This window comes from Pelmatolapia mariae, linkage group LG10_11 (assembly GCF_036321145.2).
Source record: "Pelmatolapia mariae isolate MD_Pm_ZW linkage group LG10_11, Pm_UMD_F_2, whole genome shotgun sequence".
NCBI classification, from domain to species: Eukaryota; Metazoa; Chordata; class Actinopteri; order Cichliformes; family Cichlidae; genus Pelmatolapia; species Pelmatolapia mariae.
Window position 1 is genome coordinate 2,531,094 of NC_086236.1, and position 18,199 is coordinate 2,549,292.

General features: G+C 41.7%; 1 protein-coding gene across 5 annotated transcripts in view; it reads right to left on the reverse strand.

Moving 5' to 3' along the window:
- The window catches only part of gria1b (glutamate receptor, ionotropic, AMPA 1b), a 112,766-nt gene that overhangs the window by 63,972 nt on the left and 30,595 nt on the right, over nt 1-18,199 (reverse strand). For 4 of the 5 annotated variants that reach the window (XM_063487112.1, XM_063487111.1, XM_063487115.1 and 1 more), the window contains exon 3: nt 6,606-6,845. The exons of the other annotated variant lie outside the window; for it this stretch is intronic. In XM_063487112.1, the coding sequence (XP_063343182.1) occupies nt 6,606-6,845 (240 nt within the window). The remainder of the gene's footprint in view (nt 1-6,605; nt 6,846-18,199) is intronic. 5 annotated transcript variants of the gene reach the window in all.

Sequence of the window (18,199 nt, forward strand, 5' to 3'; positions counted from 1 at the left end):
AGGTCAACACTGTGCTAACAGCTGCTCCACTCTGAGGAAACAACAGGAAGTAAGACAGAAAAATTTTAGTTTAAGAATAAATGCGACTGCATGACTCAGCATTGCTGTCTGCTCGGTGCTCACTACCAAGTGTTAACATTTGTTGGCTGTCACAGTCTGAACTCTCTGCGCTCGTCTCTCTCTCTCAGTTTGCAAAAGTAGATTTAAAAAAAAACAACTCAAAAAGCCAAGAAAAAAAAAAAAAAAAAAAAAAAAAACTGTCATAAAAACACTTATTTTTACTCCAGCAGAGAAGCAGCGCTCTCTTTCTCTGCTGCCTCGGTCTGTAATGTGTGTGCTGGTGCATGAAAGTGCACATATTTGTGTGTGTGTGTTAGATATTAAACTGGCGATGCGGCAACAGTTATGTCAACGACACACAGACACACACAGTTTCATGTTCAATTACACAGAGACTGCTCATTTCCTCTCCCTGGTTTATTTCCTTTACAGCTGCTGCCCGTCCATATGTCCAGCTTTTTTTCTCTTTTAATAAGTGGACGGAGCTCTCCGCCGTCCGCTTTAACTACGTCGTTGGTGAGCAAAAAGATGAGAAAACAGAAAAAAATAAAGAAGCAGCACGAGATGAAAGGAACATGTAAAAGCTTTCTCGATCCTCTGGACAGTTCAGAGAACACAGGAGAGGAAACGTTTATTGTCTCAGGTCAAGGATTTTTACCTACCGCAGTTCAGAATGAGCCCACAGGAAAAAAATGGTCTCAGTGAGAGGACCCAAATATTAACCGACCATCTCCACTGGAGTGTAACAATCACATCCATCCACTTTCTGCTCCTCACCAAGGAGATGCTTGGTTCCGCGCCCGAACCATGTCGACTGGCTCCTTTCAATGTGGAGGAGCAGCAGCTCTACTGCGAGTCCCTCAAATGGCCGAGGTCCTCACCCTATCTCTGAGGGAGAGCCCAGCCCTCCTTCAAAAGAAACCCGTTTCTACTGTCAGTATCTGCGACTTCATTCCTCAAGTTTTTATATCTGACACATCAACTTCTTCCAGTTTAGCTGGCGCTCTGTTTTTGACTTATCAGAAAAAGTACTTATCATCTGTATAATCTAACAGTGAAACAATATTTAACAGAACTAAGTATGTGTGTTTAGAAACTATCAACAGGGATCAAATAAAAAGAAAATTGAATCAAATGTTCTGCTGGAGGAGAAATGAAGGAACAAAGAAGGACGGACAGCTGTGCAGTCGTAAATCTTTCTTCTACACACCCATATGGAAAAGATATATATATAAATCTTATAAAGTTTGTATCTGTCTTGTGTGAAACTTGCATGAAAAGCATACAAGAGTGAAAACAGATATAAGATCCCTTGAAAAATTATATAAATGAAACTTGTATGTTTTGGATACTTGCTAAAACAATATATGAAAGTAATGAGAAAGTGGCCACTTTCATGAGTAAATCATATAAGCCTTATATGATTCACTATATGAAGTAGGCCCCATCTTATGCAAGTCTTTTATAAGTTTTTTTTCTATTTCTTTTCCATATTGGTTACTCTGATCAGCTTATTGAAGTTCTCTCACACATTTAAAACATGTTCACTCATGCTGTATCAAACTAACTGAGTAAATAACATTCTACTGTGTATGGTTACATGTGGTCATCAAATCAAATCAGCCCTGTATGAGATCAGCGGCTGTGATTGGTCCTTCGCCAGCGAGGGCGGGTGGAAATCTGTCTAAATGGAAGGAGTGCAGGTCGGACTCTGCAGAGCTACAGCTCATAGATTTTTGTGGTTTTCCTCACTAGAAAAAAGTGAAAACATCTTCAGATCCTCGACAGAGACAAAGAAAACATTCCTAAAAATCCTTCAAATGAGAGTGAAAAAAAAACCTTTACAACATGGAAGGACAGGAAATGTCAGACTGAAGGAGGAAAAGGTGAAAGGAGATGAGGAGGGCAGGGCTCAGAGGAGGATGAAATGATGGAGGGCTGAAAACACTTCACTGTAACTACTCTGCTTTCAGCAGGCTCTCGCATCTGTAAGTCTGTATCCATAGCAACAACACAGAGAGACAATTATGGGATGAGTCAGGTTTGATAACTTTTTATCTGTCCGCGTGTTGAATAAGGTTCGAACACGCCGGCAAGTTCATTTATGTAATAAATGGTGAGGTTAGTGAAGTCGTACACATGTGTTTGTGGTGTACACACACACACACACACACACACACACACACACACACACACACACATTAAATAGGCAGAGCTGAGCCTGTCGCTGTGAGTCGTCCACCAGCAGCCAAGCAGAAAATAGGCTCTCAACACTGTGTTTACTGAGAGGTACAAGCTGAGAGTACAGAGAGGAGGAAGAGAAGAAGAGACGGAGTAACGAGAAGTAACAAGACAGACGAAGAGAGGAAAGGAAGAGGAAACGAATGAGGCAGGAAAAATAGGGAGAAGGAGAGCGCGCTTGCACAGAAGCTTTTTCTCTCATGTGAAAGGTCATTCCAGTTTTCTCACATGACTTTACTCCAGTCCAACTTTTTAAATTCAGTCTTTACCTTAGTCCAGATTTCTTATAACATAAAATCCAACTTTTCCTCTCTAACCTTTCTTTTCAGTTTTTCTGTCACATGAATTTGAATTAGTCAGAACCATTTCAGTCCACTGCTGCTTAGCCATCCATTTTCTTCTGATTTTTCAATTCAGGGTTGTCACGGTTGGGGAGGGGTGGAGCTTATCCCAGCTGGACAGGCCCCGGCCTGTCGCAGGGCTTTGTAATATTTAAATTTGTGTTCTGTATTTTATGGAAAAGGCTGGTTAAGTCATTCATTTCAGATACTTTGAGAATTCTTCCAGTTGCAGTATTCAGTCCTTCAGTCTGATTCTCTTCTCTTTCACACATTTCTAAAGAGTAAATAATTGAGCCTGAAGTCAAAAAGAAATGAACGAGTGAATTCGGATTTCTGAAAACCATTTTTATTTCTAACTACTTAAACTATTACTGCAGTCTGACTGAAGCCTGACTGTTGATTGACTGTTCCATTTCATCCCCAGCAGGGACCCTCCTGTTTGTGCAGACCCTGAGAGTGGACATAAATCAGAGCTGAGCTGGAGGCGCTCGGCCTCAGGAAATCCCCTCTGCCTCCAACAGACAGCCAGTGTCCTCAGCAGATGTCGAGGAGCAATAACATCAGACAGACTGCACTGCCGAGGCAGACAGCCATGCACTATTACACCACATAGACTTCCAATAACACTTCCCGGGTAGATGTAAAAGAGGCAATAAGATTAGACAGTCTGCTGCCGACTGCCAAATGGACTATAACAGATCATGGGCCGCGGGGGGACACTCGGCCCGGCGCAGGAGGGAGGGAGGCCGACCGAGCTAACAGACCTTTTTTGGTCAATTCTCCAAAGGTTGTTGTTTGCTTGAACCAAAGAGCTGGAGGTGAAGTTTTCAGCACACAATCCAAAGTTTGTGTCTGCACAAGTGAATCTTTCAGTAGTCAGACAAACACTGAGGCACTGAGTTCATATTCAGCAGCCTGAAGTCAACCACAGAGACGTCTCCTTTTTTTGCAGCTCGTTATCATCAGCTGAAATTGCACACGTGGCAGATGTTGTTCACTATTGTCACGTCTACTGTTTCAGATGGTCTAAAGCTTTTGTCTGTATGAATGCAGAGCCTGAGGACGAGGCTGCAAGCATCTGCAGTGATCTTCTCCTAAAACAGCACGCAGCTGCAGCTAGAAGGCGGAGTGTGAAACTGTGTCACACATCAGAAGAAGCCATCGGAGCGACACGCTGATTTACTGGAATACACATCTGTAATTACAGCCAGAGCGCCGCGTGCCTCGATGATAGCGCCGTGAAAGCGATTAGCCTATTAGCTTTCATTGAGCACACTGAGCTCTTTCCTTCCTGACTGTTAAAAATAAAACGCCGTACAAGTAAGTAAGTAAGTAAGTAAAATTTTATTGATATAGCACATTTCTAGATAAAAGATCACAAAGTGCTTCACAAGCTATAAAACAGAAGCAGTCCAAAAGTTAACAAAATGCAATTCTAAAAAGATGTGTTTTTAGCTGTTTTTTAAAAGTAATCAATGAGTCTGCAGATCTTAAGTTCTGAGGAAGACAGTTCCACAGTCTGGCGGCCATAGTGGCAAAAGCTCTATCACCCTTGGTTTTCAGCCTAGTATGCTGAATAACAAGTAGGCCCTGATCACAAGACCTCAGGGACCTACTAGGGACATAAGGCTGTAACAGTTCAATGATATAGGCTGGTGCTTGTCCTTGAAGAGCTTTAAATGTCAGAACCAGTATCTTAAAATGGACTCTGAATTCAACGGGGAGCCAGTGCAGCTGTATAAGCAACGGTGTCACATGAGAGTACTTAGATGTTCTTGTCAGAAGCCTTGCTGCAGCATTTTGGACAATCTGCAGACGCTCCAGGGAGTTTTTGTTTAGACATGTAAACAGTGAATTACAATAATCCAATCGTGATGAAATGAATGCATGAATAACAATCTCCAGTTCAGTGTGAGATACTATGGGGCTCAGTTTAGAAATGTTTCTTAAATGATAGAAGCAGGACCGAACCAGAGATTTAACGTGGACATCCAGGGTAAGAGCAGAATCAAAGGTTACTCCTAGGTTCCTGATAGACGATTTCACAAATGTTGAAAGAGGACCAAGAGCATTCATTATGTTAGGTACATGTCTGTCTGGAGCACATACAAGGACTTCAGTCTTTTCTTCATTAAGTTGGAGGAAGTTGTCAGCCATCCAACCTTTGATGGGTTCTAAGCACACATTTAGAATCTGCAGCTTAGAAACATCTTCTGGTTTAAAAGACATATATAGCTGGATGTCGTCTGCATAGCAGTGGTAGCGAATGTCCTCAAAAGGGCTCAAAACATGCTGGAGAGGAAGTAAATATATTAAAAACAATAAAGGCCCCAGCACAGAACCTTGTGGCACACCATAGGACAGGGACGTAGAAGATGACCTGAACTTAGAGACCGCCACAGAAAAGTATCGTTCATAGAGATACGAGGAGAACCACTCTAAGGCAGACCCAGATACACCAACCCAGTATTTCAGCCTTTCAAGCAACATGTAATGGTCAGCGGTGTCAAAGGCTGACGTGAGGTCCAACATTAGGAGTACAGAACACTTTCCCGCACCGTTTTGCATCAGAATGTCACTGGAAACTCTAAGAAGGGCTGTTTCAGTAGAATGAGCTCTACGAAAGCCAGACTGAAATTTGTCAAAGAGATTATGTTTGTCTAAAACTGCTGTAAGCTGCTTAGCCACAACCTTCTCTAATATCTTAGCAATTAACGGTATTTTTGAGATTGGTCTGTAATTGCTAGTGGGAGATGGGTCCAGCATAGGCTTTTTTAACAGGGGGTGTATAACAGCAGTTTTAAAATAAGCAGGGACTTTACCAGATCCCAGTGAGGTGTTAACTATGGTGAGCACACAGGGACCAATAGAGTGAAAGACATTTTTGAATAACGATGCGGGTATAATGTCGAGTGAACATGATGATGCTTTTGTTGCATTAACTATTTTTTCCAGCTCTGACAGTGAGACGGGTGAAAAGCTTTCTAAAATGACAGGCCGAACTGGCGTAGGAACTGACAATGCAGATGCTGATGGGGACAATTTTTTCCTTACATTACCAATTTTTCCAGAAAGAAAGAAAGAAATGTTTCACAGTCTTCATTAGAAGAAATAATGGCAGCAGGTGGAGCAGGAGTAATAATATCAGTAATAGTGTCAAATAACACTTTAGGATTACCTTTGCTCTTTGCAACCAGATGAGAAAAATAAGCAGCCCTCGCATCTCTAATTGCATTGTTAAAAGAGGCTAAAAGATCCTTTAAGTAAAGGAGATGAACATTTAAATGAGTTTTCCTCCATGAGCGCTCAGCTTTACGACAGTCACGTTTTACAACACTTTCCTCATCACGCACACTCACACACTGCTGCTTTGACTGTTGATTGATGTTTCACATATTTTCCTAATATCACAGATTGATCTTCTTTTATAAAATCTGTTGCCAGCGGACCCGTCCGTGTTTGCATTTGGTCAGAACGATAAGGTCTGCGTTAATTCATCGAGTTGACAACCAGCTTCTTCTTGTTTCTTTATCCTGGATATGCTGACCCTGAATGCTTCAGTGTCAGACCAACCAGACATATTTGCCCCTTTTTCTGTTTGCTGACATGAGAAAACTTCAGACTTACTGCAACGTATTGTTTGTCATTTCTAAAGCTTTGGTTTTGTAATAAAATAAAATAATCTTCCAGATATCTATTTTTGTTTTTATACCCACCAAGAGCATCACGTTAACATTAGAACAAATTGATTTCTAAATCCAGGTTTCTCTTACTTTCAGTTCTCCACTCAGACTAAAGAGTCTGAGAACATCGAGAACGAACAAACACATGCTCTTTAACCCCGCCCCCTCCTCAGACCCACACACTTTGCTCAGGAGTAATGTTGCACTGCTTGCTGAACAGGCACTCCAACGCGAAGCTTGATACAGAGAAACCATTTGTGCTGCATGCTGGCGTCCTCACCTGATTCAGAGCTGTACATGTAGACGAACCTGGTCCAGTAGAAGTGCTCGAGCAGGGCCATGAGGGGCTCCTGCAGCTGGGGCCGCAGCTGCAGGACAAACTGGTTGTTGGTCTGCACGGGGAAGGACGGCGTGACGAAGCAGACGTGCAGAGACCCGCAGAAGGACATCAGCATGTTGACTGTCCGCCGGTCGTACAGACCCATGATGGCGTACACTCCCTTAGAGAACTGTGAGCAGACTGGTACAGAAACACAGAACAAGAGGGTTTCATTAATGTTTATTTAGATCATTTTTGAATGCTTTGGTCCGTCTGCCATTTGGAGCCAAACTAACAAATCCCAACATCTACTGGAACAAAGTTTCCACCAGTGTGTTTATTACATGTCTGACAAAATAAACCAGGAAACCTTTTCAGCTCATATAACTGAAGTAACATTAAACACATAGACGTGGTTAGATATGACTCCAACATACTGATGATGTTTAATATACCAAGAGCTGAAAAGGGGAACAAATTTGACTCAGACCATGGGCCTTGGAAGGATGGGGGGCAATGGGTTATTGCCCCAACACCCCACTCCCACATCTTTTCTTTTCTTTTCTTTAATGAAACTAAACGTTGCTCAAAACATGTGACCTGATTTAGACTTCTGTGGGAAATCTACCCTTAACCTTCCACAGAACATGACGTGCACCTCCTGAGAAATATGACCACACATCAGGTCGACGTGGTCGCCATGGAAGGTAACGGCGTATGCGGTAAAGGGGTTACATGTAGTTACATGATAAGTAAGGATGTAGATTTTCTGCAGAATAATCAGTAACAAGTGATCATGTCATTGTCGTTAGCATGTCTCTTCCTTTTTGTTGCTGAATATTAATCACTGGACTCTTATTGTTATCCTCATTTGTGTCTTTTCCGACACATTTACTCAAAAATAAAACAGGCCATTATTCCATTATTTACATCATCAACTGCAACAACAAAAAAATTGTGTTGCTAGCCAACATCAGAGGAAATTAATAATGTTTATATCCTGACACATGGTCACAGCCACGAGTCTTTCGTTAGACGTAGTAACAGAAACGTTTCTCAGCAGAAGGAAAAACCTTCTAACATGACGCTGCTCCTGAAGGTTTATGGAGGTTTTTTTTTTTACTTACTGGGTCACGATTTCTGGAAAGAGACAGAACGCTGCCATTTTTAATTTTCGTCCCACAAGGCAAGTGCCATTTAGTTCAATTACATTCAAGAGAAGACAGACATCTCTGACAAACTGGGACATCTCACATCAAAACAATCCAGAATAAACAGAAATGAATGAAAAACACTACAGACCAGAGTGTTTTTGGGTGAACTGTCCCTTTAAAGGCCGGCCGTCTCTCTCGTCCCACATCTGTTTCATTTTGCTTCCGTGCCTTCGGCCGGAGGTTACAGAGCGCCGGTGCTCATAGTCATGCCTACCTTCCTGTGACCTGTGAGTTCACCGGCTGTTTGCAAACCAGCGTGACATCAACAGTAAAAACCTCGTAATCTGCCTCCATCCTCTGTCACTAGGAGTCCCTCCATCCTCTGGCCTCTCGTTCACCTCCCGTTCTCTTCCCAGCGTCTCTTCTTTCTCTCGCACTTACCCTCTCTCTCTCTCTCTAATAATGCCATTTGTCTCATTGTCTGTCTTGTTTTTAAGCTCCAGTTGTCCATAAATCCAGGTCAGCAAACAATCCACGAGTAAAATCTAGCTCGTACACTTTATTATGACTCCTCAGTCACACTGTGCTTCATTTTGACTTAATGGTGCAAAAACGTGACAGCTTTTTTTCCTTCTTCTTAGCGTTATCTTGTCACATTCGGGTCGCCTTTCTTTGGCATTTTTAACAAAGTCTTCTTCAAACAAACATGAACACTTCTGAATATGCTGAAGTCTGCCATTTTTCATGCACGTTTATTGTTTTATCAGCGCTTCCAGTGGGTTTTCTTCCCCCCATCAACACAGAACAGTCCAATCTCCATGTGATAATAAGCTAACAGACGATAAAGTGTCCTTATCTTCATGGTAAACAGACGTCATCTCTGCTGCTGACTTATCTGTCGCTGTGTAGCTGATGAAGAGCAGCTTCCTGTTTCACACAAAGTGCTCCCACATGCTAAATCCCCGTACACACAATAGCTCTAATCAAATTACTCTGAGATCCTTCACAGTCAGGGATTAAGTCTTAAGACAAAATAATACTCACTGCTGAGGCTCCAAAAGTCATTCTGTAAATCACTGGCTCATTTTATGGTCCTCCCGGATTTAGACTGAATGAAAACGTGTCCATATTTGTGTGTCATCACCCAGAAAAATCCCCATTTAGGCTAAAGCAAGTGAAACCTGAGAGGAAAGAAGGAAAGAAGGAGGCGTCTACACCAGTGTGCAGCAATATTAAAACCACCTGTGCCAATGTTTTGTAACACCCCCTCTCTATGCTGCCAGATCAGTCCTGATCTGCAAAGGTACAGACTGCACAAAACTGTGAATGCATCATGACCCCTTTTGTACCAGCTTGGTGGTGGATCTTTGGTGGCCTCCGTAGGTCAGGCTTGTTCATATGCATCCCTTTGAGGCCTGATTTGATTGGAATCTGGGGAGTTGGAAGGCTTTGGACACTAATCGGGAGAGAGACCACTGCCATCGGGGAGTGCTGCTGCTAACAGGTCAGTAACTCAGCAGATTTACAATCTAAGTTAGGTCTGCAAGAAGCTCAATGCTATTCACTTGTCACTTATTTTAATGTTTTGGCTCATTCGCAAAGCATAACTGCCAGTACACTCAACTTCAAGCTAGGCACTTGGACCCAGTACTTGGTCTTCCTACACTGGTAGCTATAGAGGTGCTTTAGGTGTGATGGTTGTTAACTTAAAGCTTTCTTCCTGACATGACTGTTTGTCAGAGCTGGAGAGTATTTAATCATTAAAGGCTTTTGTCTATGGAGCTGACACTGATCAAGTGAAAACCTGAGACCCAAATGCATAAATATTGAACCCTGTATGACATTCAACATCTCCAAGTGTAAAAGGAAATCATCTGACCTATCAGTTGATTAGGGGCTACAGCATTTGGTCAATCTACTGTTTGAGTTTGAGCTGAACTTTGTTGCCATGCTGGTTCCTCTGGTAGTGGTTCATTGATGTCATGTGTCAAAGTTAAAAACAGTGAGAGTTCAAAAGTTCATACACGGCAACAGACATCTGTTTGTAATTCAGTAACCTATTTTTTAGTGTTTCCCTTTTTCTAAACAGTTTACGATGATGACCTTCCAGATGGTTCTGCATAACAAACATCTGGTGCGTCAGGTTAGTGAAACATCAACCCCTCTTTTGGCAGTAATTGACCTATAAGCTTGTGTAACGCTATACATTTACAGATATAATGCAAATATGGTTAAATCTCCAGGTTGTCTCACCCACCCACACTGGAACTAAAGCTATTCTGACACATTCAAATTCAGAGAACAACTGTTAATTGATAGGTTCTTCAGTTTTTCTTCCAGCCGTGGAGCTGTTGATTCAATATGCTTTTGTTGCTCCAGAGAAAACTTCTTAATAAATGGTCCACAGACTGACCAAAACTCAAAAAAGAATCCACTTTTTGCAGTTTTAAAATCAAACTGCTGAAAGGTACTTGTTCATCTGTTTTGTTTTGTTTTTGGTTCTAAATTTGCTAAATAGCTGCCAAACTGCTAATCAATGAATCAGTATTAGATCAGACACATATGTGCTGACAGATGTCCTCGTCTACTTTCTTTGTGAATGTGTGTGTGTCCTTGGTGCAGATCCCTGAGGCCAGCGCTAACATGCTAACAGCAAGACCATCTACCCTTAGCAGACTCACACTGGAAATAACCATCCCCTGTGGGGCCATGCTATCATGCTAACAATAGATGTTTACCCTCAGGCAAATGCTATCAGTGCTAACGAGGTATCTGTCTCTTAGCATTAGCGCTGCTGTCCAACTGGGACGACAGGCGGGTCCTTCATCAGAGGGGGTCGGGCAGCACAGAGTCGACAGATGCTGCGAGCCTTGGGAAGCTTTGTAGTTAGTTGTGTTTAGATTAAAGCCAACATGATGGGGGTCCAGATGTTTAACCTATGGGATTAGCCAATGAAGTGGTTTCTAATTTATGTAGCATTACATAAATGGCTGTCTTTGTTGATTTAATGAGCTCAGTCTGTGCTGTTTTTTTCCATAATGATTCAAAATTCATGTCATATTTTGTCTCTTTAAATGTATAAATATTCTTTTTTTAATGAGTTCTATATTGCCTTTTATAAACTGTTGCATAAAACAGTTGTCGTCAGTGTAACTATTTTTCCTTTTGTAAGTAAGTAATCAGGACAAATGTCAAACGTGAGACTCTTTCTTGACCCGGTCAATGATTTCAAAGAGTTTGAGATTAAATGCACAGCAACACAACAATCTTTTTTAAAATTTCAGCTTTCTAGGGATTAAAAATCAGCCTACAGAGTGTTGAATAGCGGTGTGAAGACATGCTTGCAGTCAGATTCTTTAAACTTGGCAGAGCCAGGCACATTCCCTGTTTTTGGCCTTAATGTTGATGCTGCCTTTATGTCAAATGGGACATTTTTTAATGTGAGTTTTGCCGTTTCAGTCTATTTTTTTAAATATAGAAAATGATCCAGTTTGAGAATATACAATGCAAAGAAGCTGTCTTTGTTCTTTCCAAAACGATTCAGTTCCTCTGATGATCGAGAGGAGATCAGTGATGTGTGACAGGATTTTGGTGAGACTACGGTGCATAACGTGCAGGTTTTAGTTAAACATGAGTTGCAACGATTTTCATGAAATTGTCCAGCTCGGATGATTTTAATCGCACTTGAAAATCATTTGGAAAAATGTGTTATTTTGTGCAATTTATGACTTTTCTATGTTTATTTTAACAGCAAGCTTGAATCAGCTAATACCTTTCCAGCTATATCAAAGTCAACAACTCCACGTTGCGTACACACCCAAATACTCAAACACACGGCTCAACTCACCATCACTGAATTCTGTGTGTTTCTGAAGTCTCATCCAGTTGTGATGTCTTTGCGGTTTGGCAGCAGAACGTGTCCAAGAACAGCTGAGACAGCAGATAATTGGTTGAGTGTGTGCAGAGATCAGCTGGACACAGCCTGGACCTGGCTGTGTGTTGCCTGGTTGTGCTGACAGATAGGTGGAAACTGTATTTGTGTGTGGACTGGTTCATAGGCACTCTGGTAACTTGGGTGCATTAAACACACATAAAAACAAATGAAATTGTTTTCACATTAGTCAGAAGAAAGATTGAGGGCCTGGCAAATAGAAACCACTATTGGAGACCACTGGGAGATGTTCTTAATATACAGGAGAGTGCAGGTATGTGTGATGCCATTAGTTAGACCCTGTTCCCATCTTTGTGTTTGGCACTTCAGTTTATTTCCCTCTTGATGACTTGTTTAATTTCCACTCATGTTACTTTCACTTGCTGGTTAAGTTTAGATGCTAAAAACTACTAAAAACAAGGCCAGGACACATTTTAACCACAGTGCGAGTGTAACCTTAAAGCTGCTTAATAAAGCGAAGATTCATATCAGATGTACCTGATTTAGTGTAACACCAATCAAAAGTCCAGCATGGGTTCACTACCTGCTGGAGAAATCAACAAGTTGTTTTTATGAGGTCAGTGAATATTCAGACTTCCTGTCTCCACCACAGATGTTTAAACCACAGCTGTCCTGATTCCAGCCACCTATAACGTTAGGGAGCCAAACAGTGAATGAGGACATCGATCACAGCGTCTCAGCGAATGAGCTGACCTCGCCTCGTACCCACAGAGGTTCCTCCAGTCAGACAGCTCGCTCCTCGCCACCTAAGGCTTTTAGACAGAGCTTTATTTAAACACAGCCCACAGTCGACGACGCCAAGTGCCACGGGGCCCGCAGCTGAGACCGCGTCTACCCACAGAGCCATGCATCCTCCTGACACGCCGGTCCATCTCTGCAGATCTGCCTGTCTGTGATGAATAATCATCATCACCCTCATGTTTGCAGGGAGAGAGAAGAGGAAGGAAGGACTCTTCCGCCCAGGGGAACAGGCGGGTAATTGTGAGGACGTCTATTAACCTTAGGCTTTCACCGTCATCCTCCTTCTCGACTGTTTGCTCTCCTCCACCGAGCAAACAGGCCGGCCCGGAGACACACAGCCGACGATCAGGTCACTGTCTCAGTGCGCCGTTCGGGGTTCTGTCACTCGGCCAGCACGAGTCACTGTCGCTTCTAACAGAGTGACATCGAGTCAGGTCAGAAACAGAACGAGGAGTAACTGCAGCACCAAAGCTTTCATAGTGACATTTATATTCACCGTTTATTTGATCTGAGGTGACGTACAGGGAGAGATTCAGCTGGAAGTGTGTGACATTATAAAAAGCCCAAAATGGGAACTTCAAAGTTCACAGACAGTGGAGTGGTGAAGACATGAGCCCTCTGTTTAAATACCCTTTAAATGTCCCCTTTCCATCTGAGTTTATATTCTTAGACTTTTTAAGCTTGGGTGGTTTCAACGTATAAATCTCAACAGTAAAGTCCAGCTGTGTCCAATGTTAAACTGTCTGACTTTACAGCAGAAATAAACATGCTTACAGCACACTGCAAACAATCAAACACACAAAAAGTATGTAATAGCTCACTTCCATTCTGCAAAGGGGGGGATGCTTTTATAACTAAGCTTTAAAAATGTATGACGATTTTTGTTTTATTCAACAGGTGTGGTGAATGGATACCAACGTGAAGAGCTGTAGGTGCTACTTTAGCTTCAGAGTGCTGTCACAGTGGCTACATGCAGAGTGTACGGCAACTACACTTGGGTTTGTCATTTATTTGGTGTTAAAGGCTCTGGAAGGACCAGGTGTCCAGGACCGAGAGGCCAACAGTGAGATCTTCAGTTCAAATAAAATTAGAAGAGATGAAATTTTAATTCCGACTCGCAGTGATCTGAGCGGCACTGTGAACCCAGCCCAACCTCAGGCTCTAATTAATGTGTTTAGTAGCAATGCTGAATAATGAATTAAATGACTGCCTTCCTCAGGGTGATGCAGCGCGCGCGCACACACACACACACACATACACACACACACACACACACACACACTAAAGTCATTTAGGCAACTGCTGCCTCTGAGGCATCAATGCAATAATCTCCTGCTGAGAACGCAGCTCTGACACACACACACACAAAGTTACACAGACACATTGATTTAGAGCCTCTCTACATGTGTTACCCCCCTACAGTTGCAGGTTCAAATCCCATCTATCAGCTCAGAGCTCAGAACTTCCACATCTACATTTACATTTCACTCATCCACAGAGATTTACCCACAATTCACTGCAGAGATAACAAAAGCTGCGTGAACCACTCAGCCTTTATTTAGCAGAAGAAGACAAATCAGGCAAACATCTGTATGGGTCAGTATTGACCTTGTTGTTGGCATATGGGCAACTAAAATGACTGATGAAATGTGTCTGATGTCAAAATGTTCAAAAATGAAAAGCTCAGAGTTTTCATGGTGATTTAATTTCTTTGTTATTCTGGAACAGTGACAATAAATTCAAACAAACTAAGAAAAAGGTTGATATCAGTTAAATTATTGAAAAAAAAAAGGTCCTCCTTATTTAGGTGAATTCACTGAATCTCTTATAATAAAAAACTGAACCAAAACTTACCACAAAGTTAAATCAACAGAACTCTGCTTTCACTTTAAATAAACCTTTATTAATTAATTTTCCCAGGCAACCTGCTTATTCACATGGCCTAAGTGCATTTCCTGGAAGCAAAATCTCAAGTTTTTTCCTCATACCTGCAGGATGGATGCAAAGCACCCGATCGCTATGGCACCCAAATTTCTGAGGCTTGACTGAAGAGGAGAAGATTTAGAAGAAGATATAGCCCCTAATTTCTAAAATCTCACAATCAGGAGCAATAATCACAGTTTCTCTTTTATCGGTGTTTACATGAAGGAAGTTTTCATTTAATAGTTTGAATTCTTTTAGTAAATACTTAAAATAGACAATGTATAAAACTATATATAAAGTCTCTGACTGAAAAGTATAACTGAATGTCATTAGCATGATAAGAGTTATTAATATAACGTCTAATAATTTGGTCTTCAGGGAGTTTGTAAAGCAAAAAAGAGAATAGGACCCAAAACAGATCCTTGAGGTACCCCGAAAGGCAGAACTCACTTGATTCATTTCAACAGTAAAAGATCTCCTGGACAGATATATATTTTTGATCACAAACAAGTCATTAAGCCTGTTTATCATGATGCTGTAATCAACAGTATCAAAGGCAGAGACGGGCTCCAATAAAACTAAAACTCTGAATTCTCCGGAGTCTGCTGCTATCAACACGTCACCAGAAACAGACTGAAAAATGTCTGTGATATTATTTTTCTCCATCAAATAATTAAGTTGCTCAGCTACTGGTATGTTACAGCCCGATGTCCTTGTCCCTAATAGCAATGGAGGTCAACTGAAACAAATCCAAACACATAAAGAAGATCAGTACTGAAAATTATAGTTCTAATGCAGTACAGTTGTTTTAAACACAAGGAAAACCACACGCCCCGACTGTGACCTTTGAGTTCTCTGAGGTCAGGAAGCAGTTTTTCACACATCAGCATGTTCAGAATTTTGATTCTGTTGTTTAATCCAACATTTAGCGTTTGCTTGTCAGTGGACGGTGAGATGTTTCCAGCTCCTTCTCTAAAACTCTGCGCTTTAGTTCTCCTCTCTCCTCCTTTGTTATTTCCTCTCTCAATACAATCTGAATCTTCCTCTTTTATCCTGCCACTCTGGCATCTGATATCACTTCTGTTTGTCCGACATGAAATTAGAGATTAAGATTATTAATTAAAGATAATCCCCTCCCTCCCTGCAGCTAGCCCTCGTGTCTGACAGACGGCTTTTCGTTTCTGCCATTATTTGCCAAATTGTGTTGTTGAAGATAAAACGTCTTTCCAGGCGATACACGCAGCGTTCTTTTTTTCAGGGCTGCACTTTATCCTCATTTCACATTTGAGGCATTCAACTGAGCGTGTAACTACAAGTGAGTCCTCAAGGGCGAAATGTCACCAGCAACCCAAATCAGCCCTCCCTCTCTCTTCCTGTTTCTCTTTCTCTCGCTCCTCTCTTTCCACCGGCTTCCTGTCTCAGTGTGTCCGACACGATGCGCTCTTTATTTTTTATTTTCTACACCAATAAACAACAAATAACACTAACTATGGGGAGTGGGGCAGTCGTGTTCCTTCCTTCTGTCGTCTCAATCTGTACGCTCCTGATAAGGCGAGTCCTGGCAGCGAGAATCACCATTTAATTTCTCCTCCGTCTCCCACCCTGCCTCCTTCCTCCTCCTCCTCCTCCTCCCATCTTCATCTGGCCCTCGGGGAGGGCGGTGAGTTAAAATGTGAGTGAGCTGGCTCCCATGCTGCTGCTGCTCAGTGATTACAGCTGATATTTAATGTGCAAAGTTAAACTGCTGAGGATTCAGAGGAGGAGCTGTGATATTACAGTTGCTTCGTCTGATGAAGTGTGAAAACTCAAACTTTAAAAGACCTCTGCGTCACCTCAGAACACCTTCGGGATTAATGAACTGCAGTCACACTCCACGTGTGCGCTAACACTGGCTGAAACAGCAGTGAGATATAAACTGTAATGTTGTTCTGTTGTATGTTGTATAAGAGCTGAGAGAGCAGTGTGCTGTATATACTGTAGACCTGTGTGGAATGACAAAGGGGACTTGGGCAAAGTTACAGCTAGCTAGCTAACTGCCTCCATGCTGGTTTTTACGGTAGAAAGCAGAGAGGTCATAACAGCAGAAATGTAGTAATCAGCACAAACACCAGCAGAATGCACCAGTGCTTGAAACTAAGTTTGATACCACGATAATAAATAAATAAGACATAAATGAAAAACTTAATGAGTACATCATTTACCTAAACATAAAGTACTTTATTAAAAATAGTCATTGACATGGTGGAGGCAGACAGCTTATTTAAATGCACTGCTACTATGAGCTATAACATTACTCATGCTTATCTAGCATTAGCCATACAAACACTTAGCTTATGGAACATAGTTGATTTCACAGCAATGTTAGCTTTCTTATAAAAACCTTCCATAGCCAACTCTTATGATAAACTGATATGATAACATACAGACAGACAGCTTAGGGTTTTTGCTGAAGTTGATCAAATGCCTGTTTGGCCAAACAGTCTCCATAATCTAAATCTGAGTTTCCGAGTAATATTAGCGAACATTCGTTTACCTAATTCTGGTGAGGAGTCAGTTTGGTGGTTAGAGATCTAACAAGTGAAGAGTCTTCTGACATGATCGAGTACTTTGAGAAGCTTATGAATTAAAATGAGAGAAGGATGGATGGGTGGAGAACGGTTCAATCAGGAAGTGCGAAAAATTAGTAAGACGGGGTGAGAGCACTTAATGAAGAGGGTGAGGAGAGGAATGCTGGCTGGTCCACATGACATACCTGTGAAGGTATGCGGGCATCTATGAGAGAGGGCAGTGGGCTTTTTTACCAGATCGGTTAACACAAGTGTTGGCGGAGAGGTATAAAAAAAGGTCAAGAATGTCTCATTGTGAATGAGAAGGACACAGAGTCAAAGGGGAGGTAGTTTAGGTAGATGAGGTTAAATATCGGCGGTCAGCCATCCAAAGCTACAGACACTGCATAACAAAGGTGAGGAAGAGAGGACAGGTAGGGTGGAATCAAAAATCAGGAGTCATTTCTGATGGAAGGATAAAAATATCAGATATATAACAATGTCTGATTTCTAGACGAAATTTTCTGTGATTGTTCATTTATAGACATTTGTCCTCGTCATTCTATGTATTTATTTTTAACACATGTTATTCATTTTTATTAATTAATTTATTTTTATCTTGACTTTATTGTTTGCTTATCTCTGCCTTGACATGCAGCTGTAAACTATTTGGGATCCGAGTTGATCATAAAGTAAAATAAGACCCATGGAATAGTCACTCTTCCTTAAATTTAGCAGACTAGCTCAGCAATAGAGACGCTTCATATTTTCCCTTGAAATGAAACAGTGTTTTATATGTTTGCTGCAGTAAAATTCAGTTTGACACTTGTTTAATTTTACAATCCTGCAGGTGAGCGGTGTCGCAAAGCAATTTAACGGCCAGAAAAATTACCTTAGCCAAAATAAAAGAAACTTCATTTTCTGTGCTCAGAGTACTTTCCTCCACTTCATTTCTTCTCTGCTGACGGATGGATTTTCTGCCGCTCAGCCCCGAACCATTACTTCAGCCTAAGAAAAAATAAAATAAGCTCCATATTTCTTCATAAGACGGTGCCGTCGCAGATTTTCAAGGTGCGGTTGGGTGCGAGTTCATGGAGCCATCAGCAGAGTCTGAGCCTGTGTTAACACGGGGTCACACTCAGGTTAAAGCTCCATTCACAACCCTGTTACATGCTCTGCTACACTGGGATACTCGCTCTAACCCCCGTCCCTCTCTCTGCCTGTCCTGACTCAATTCAT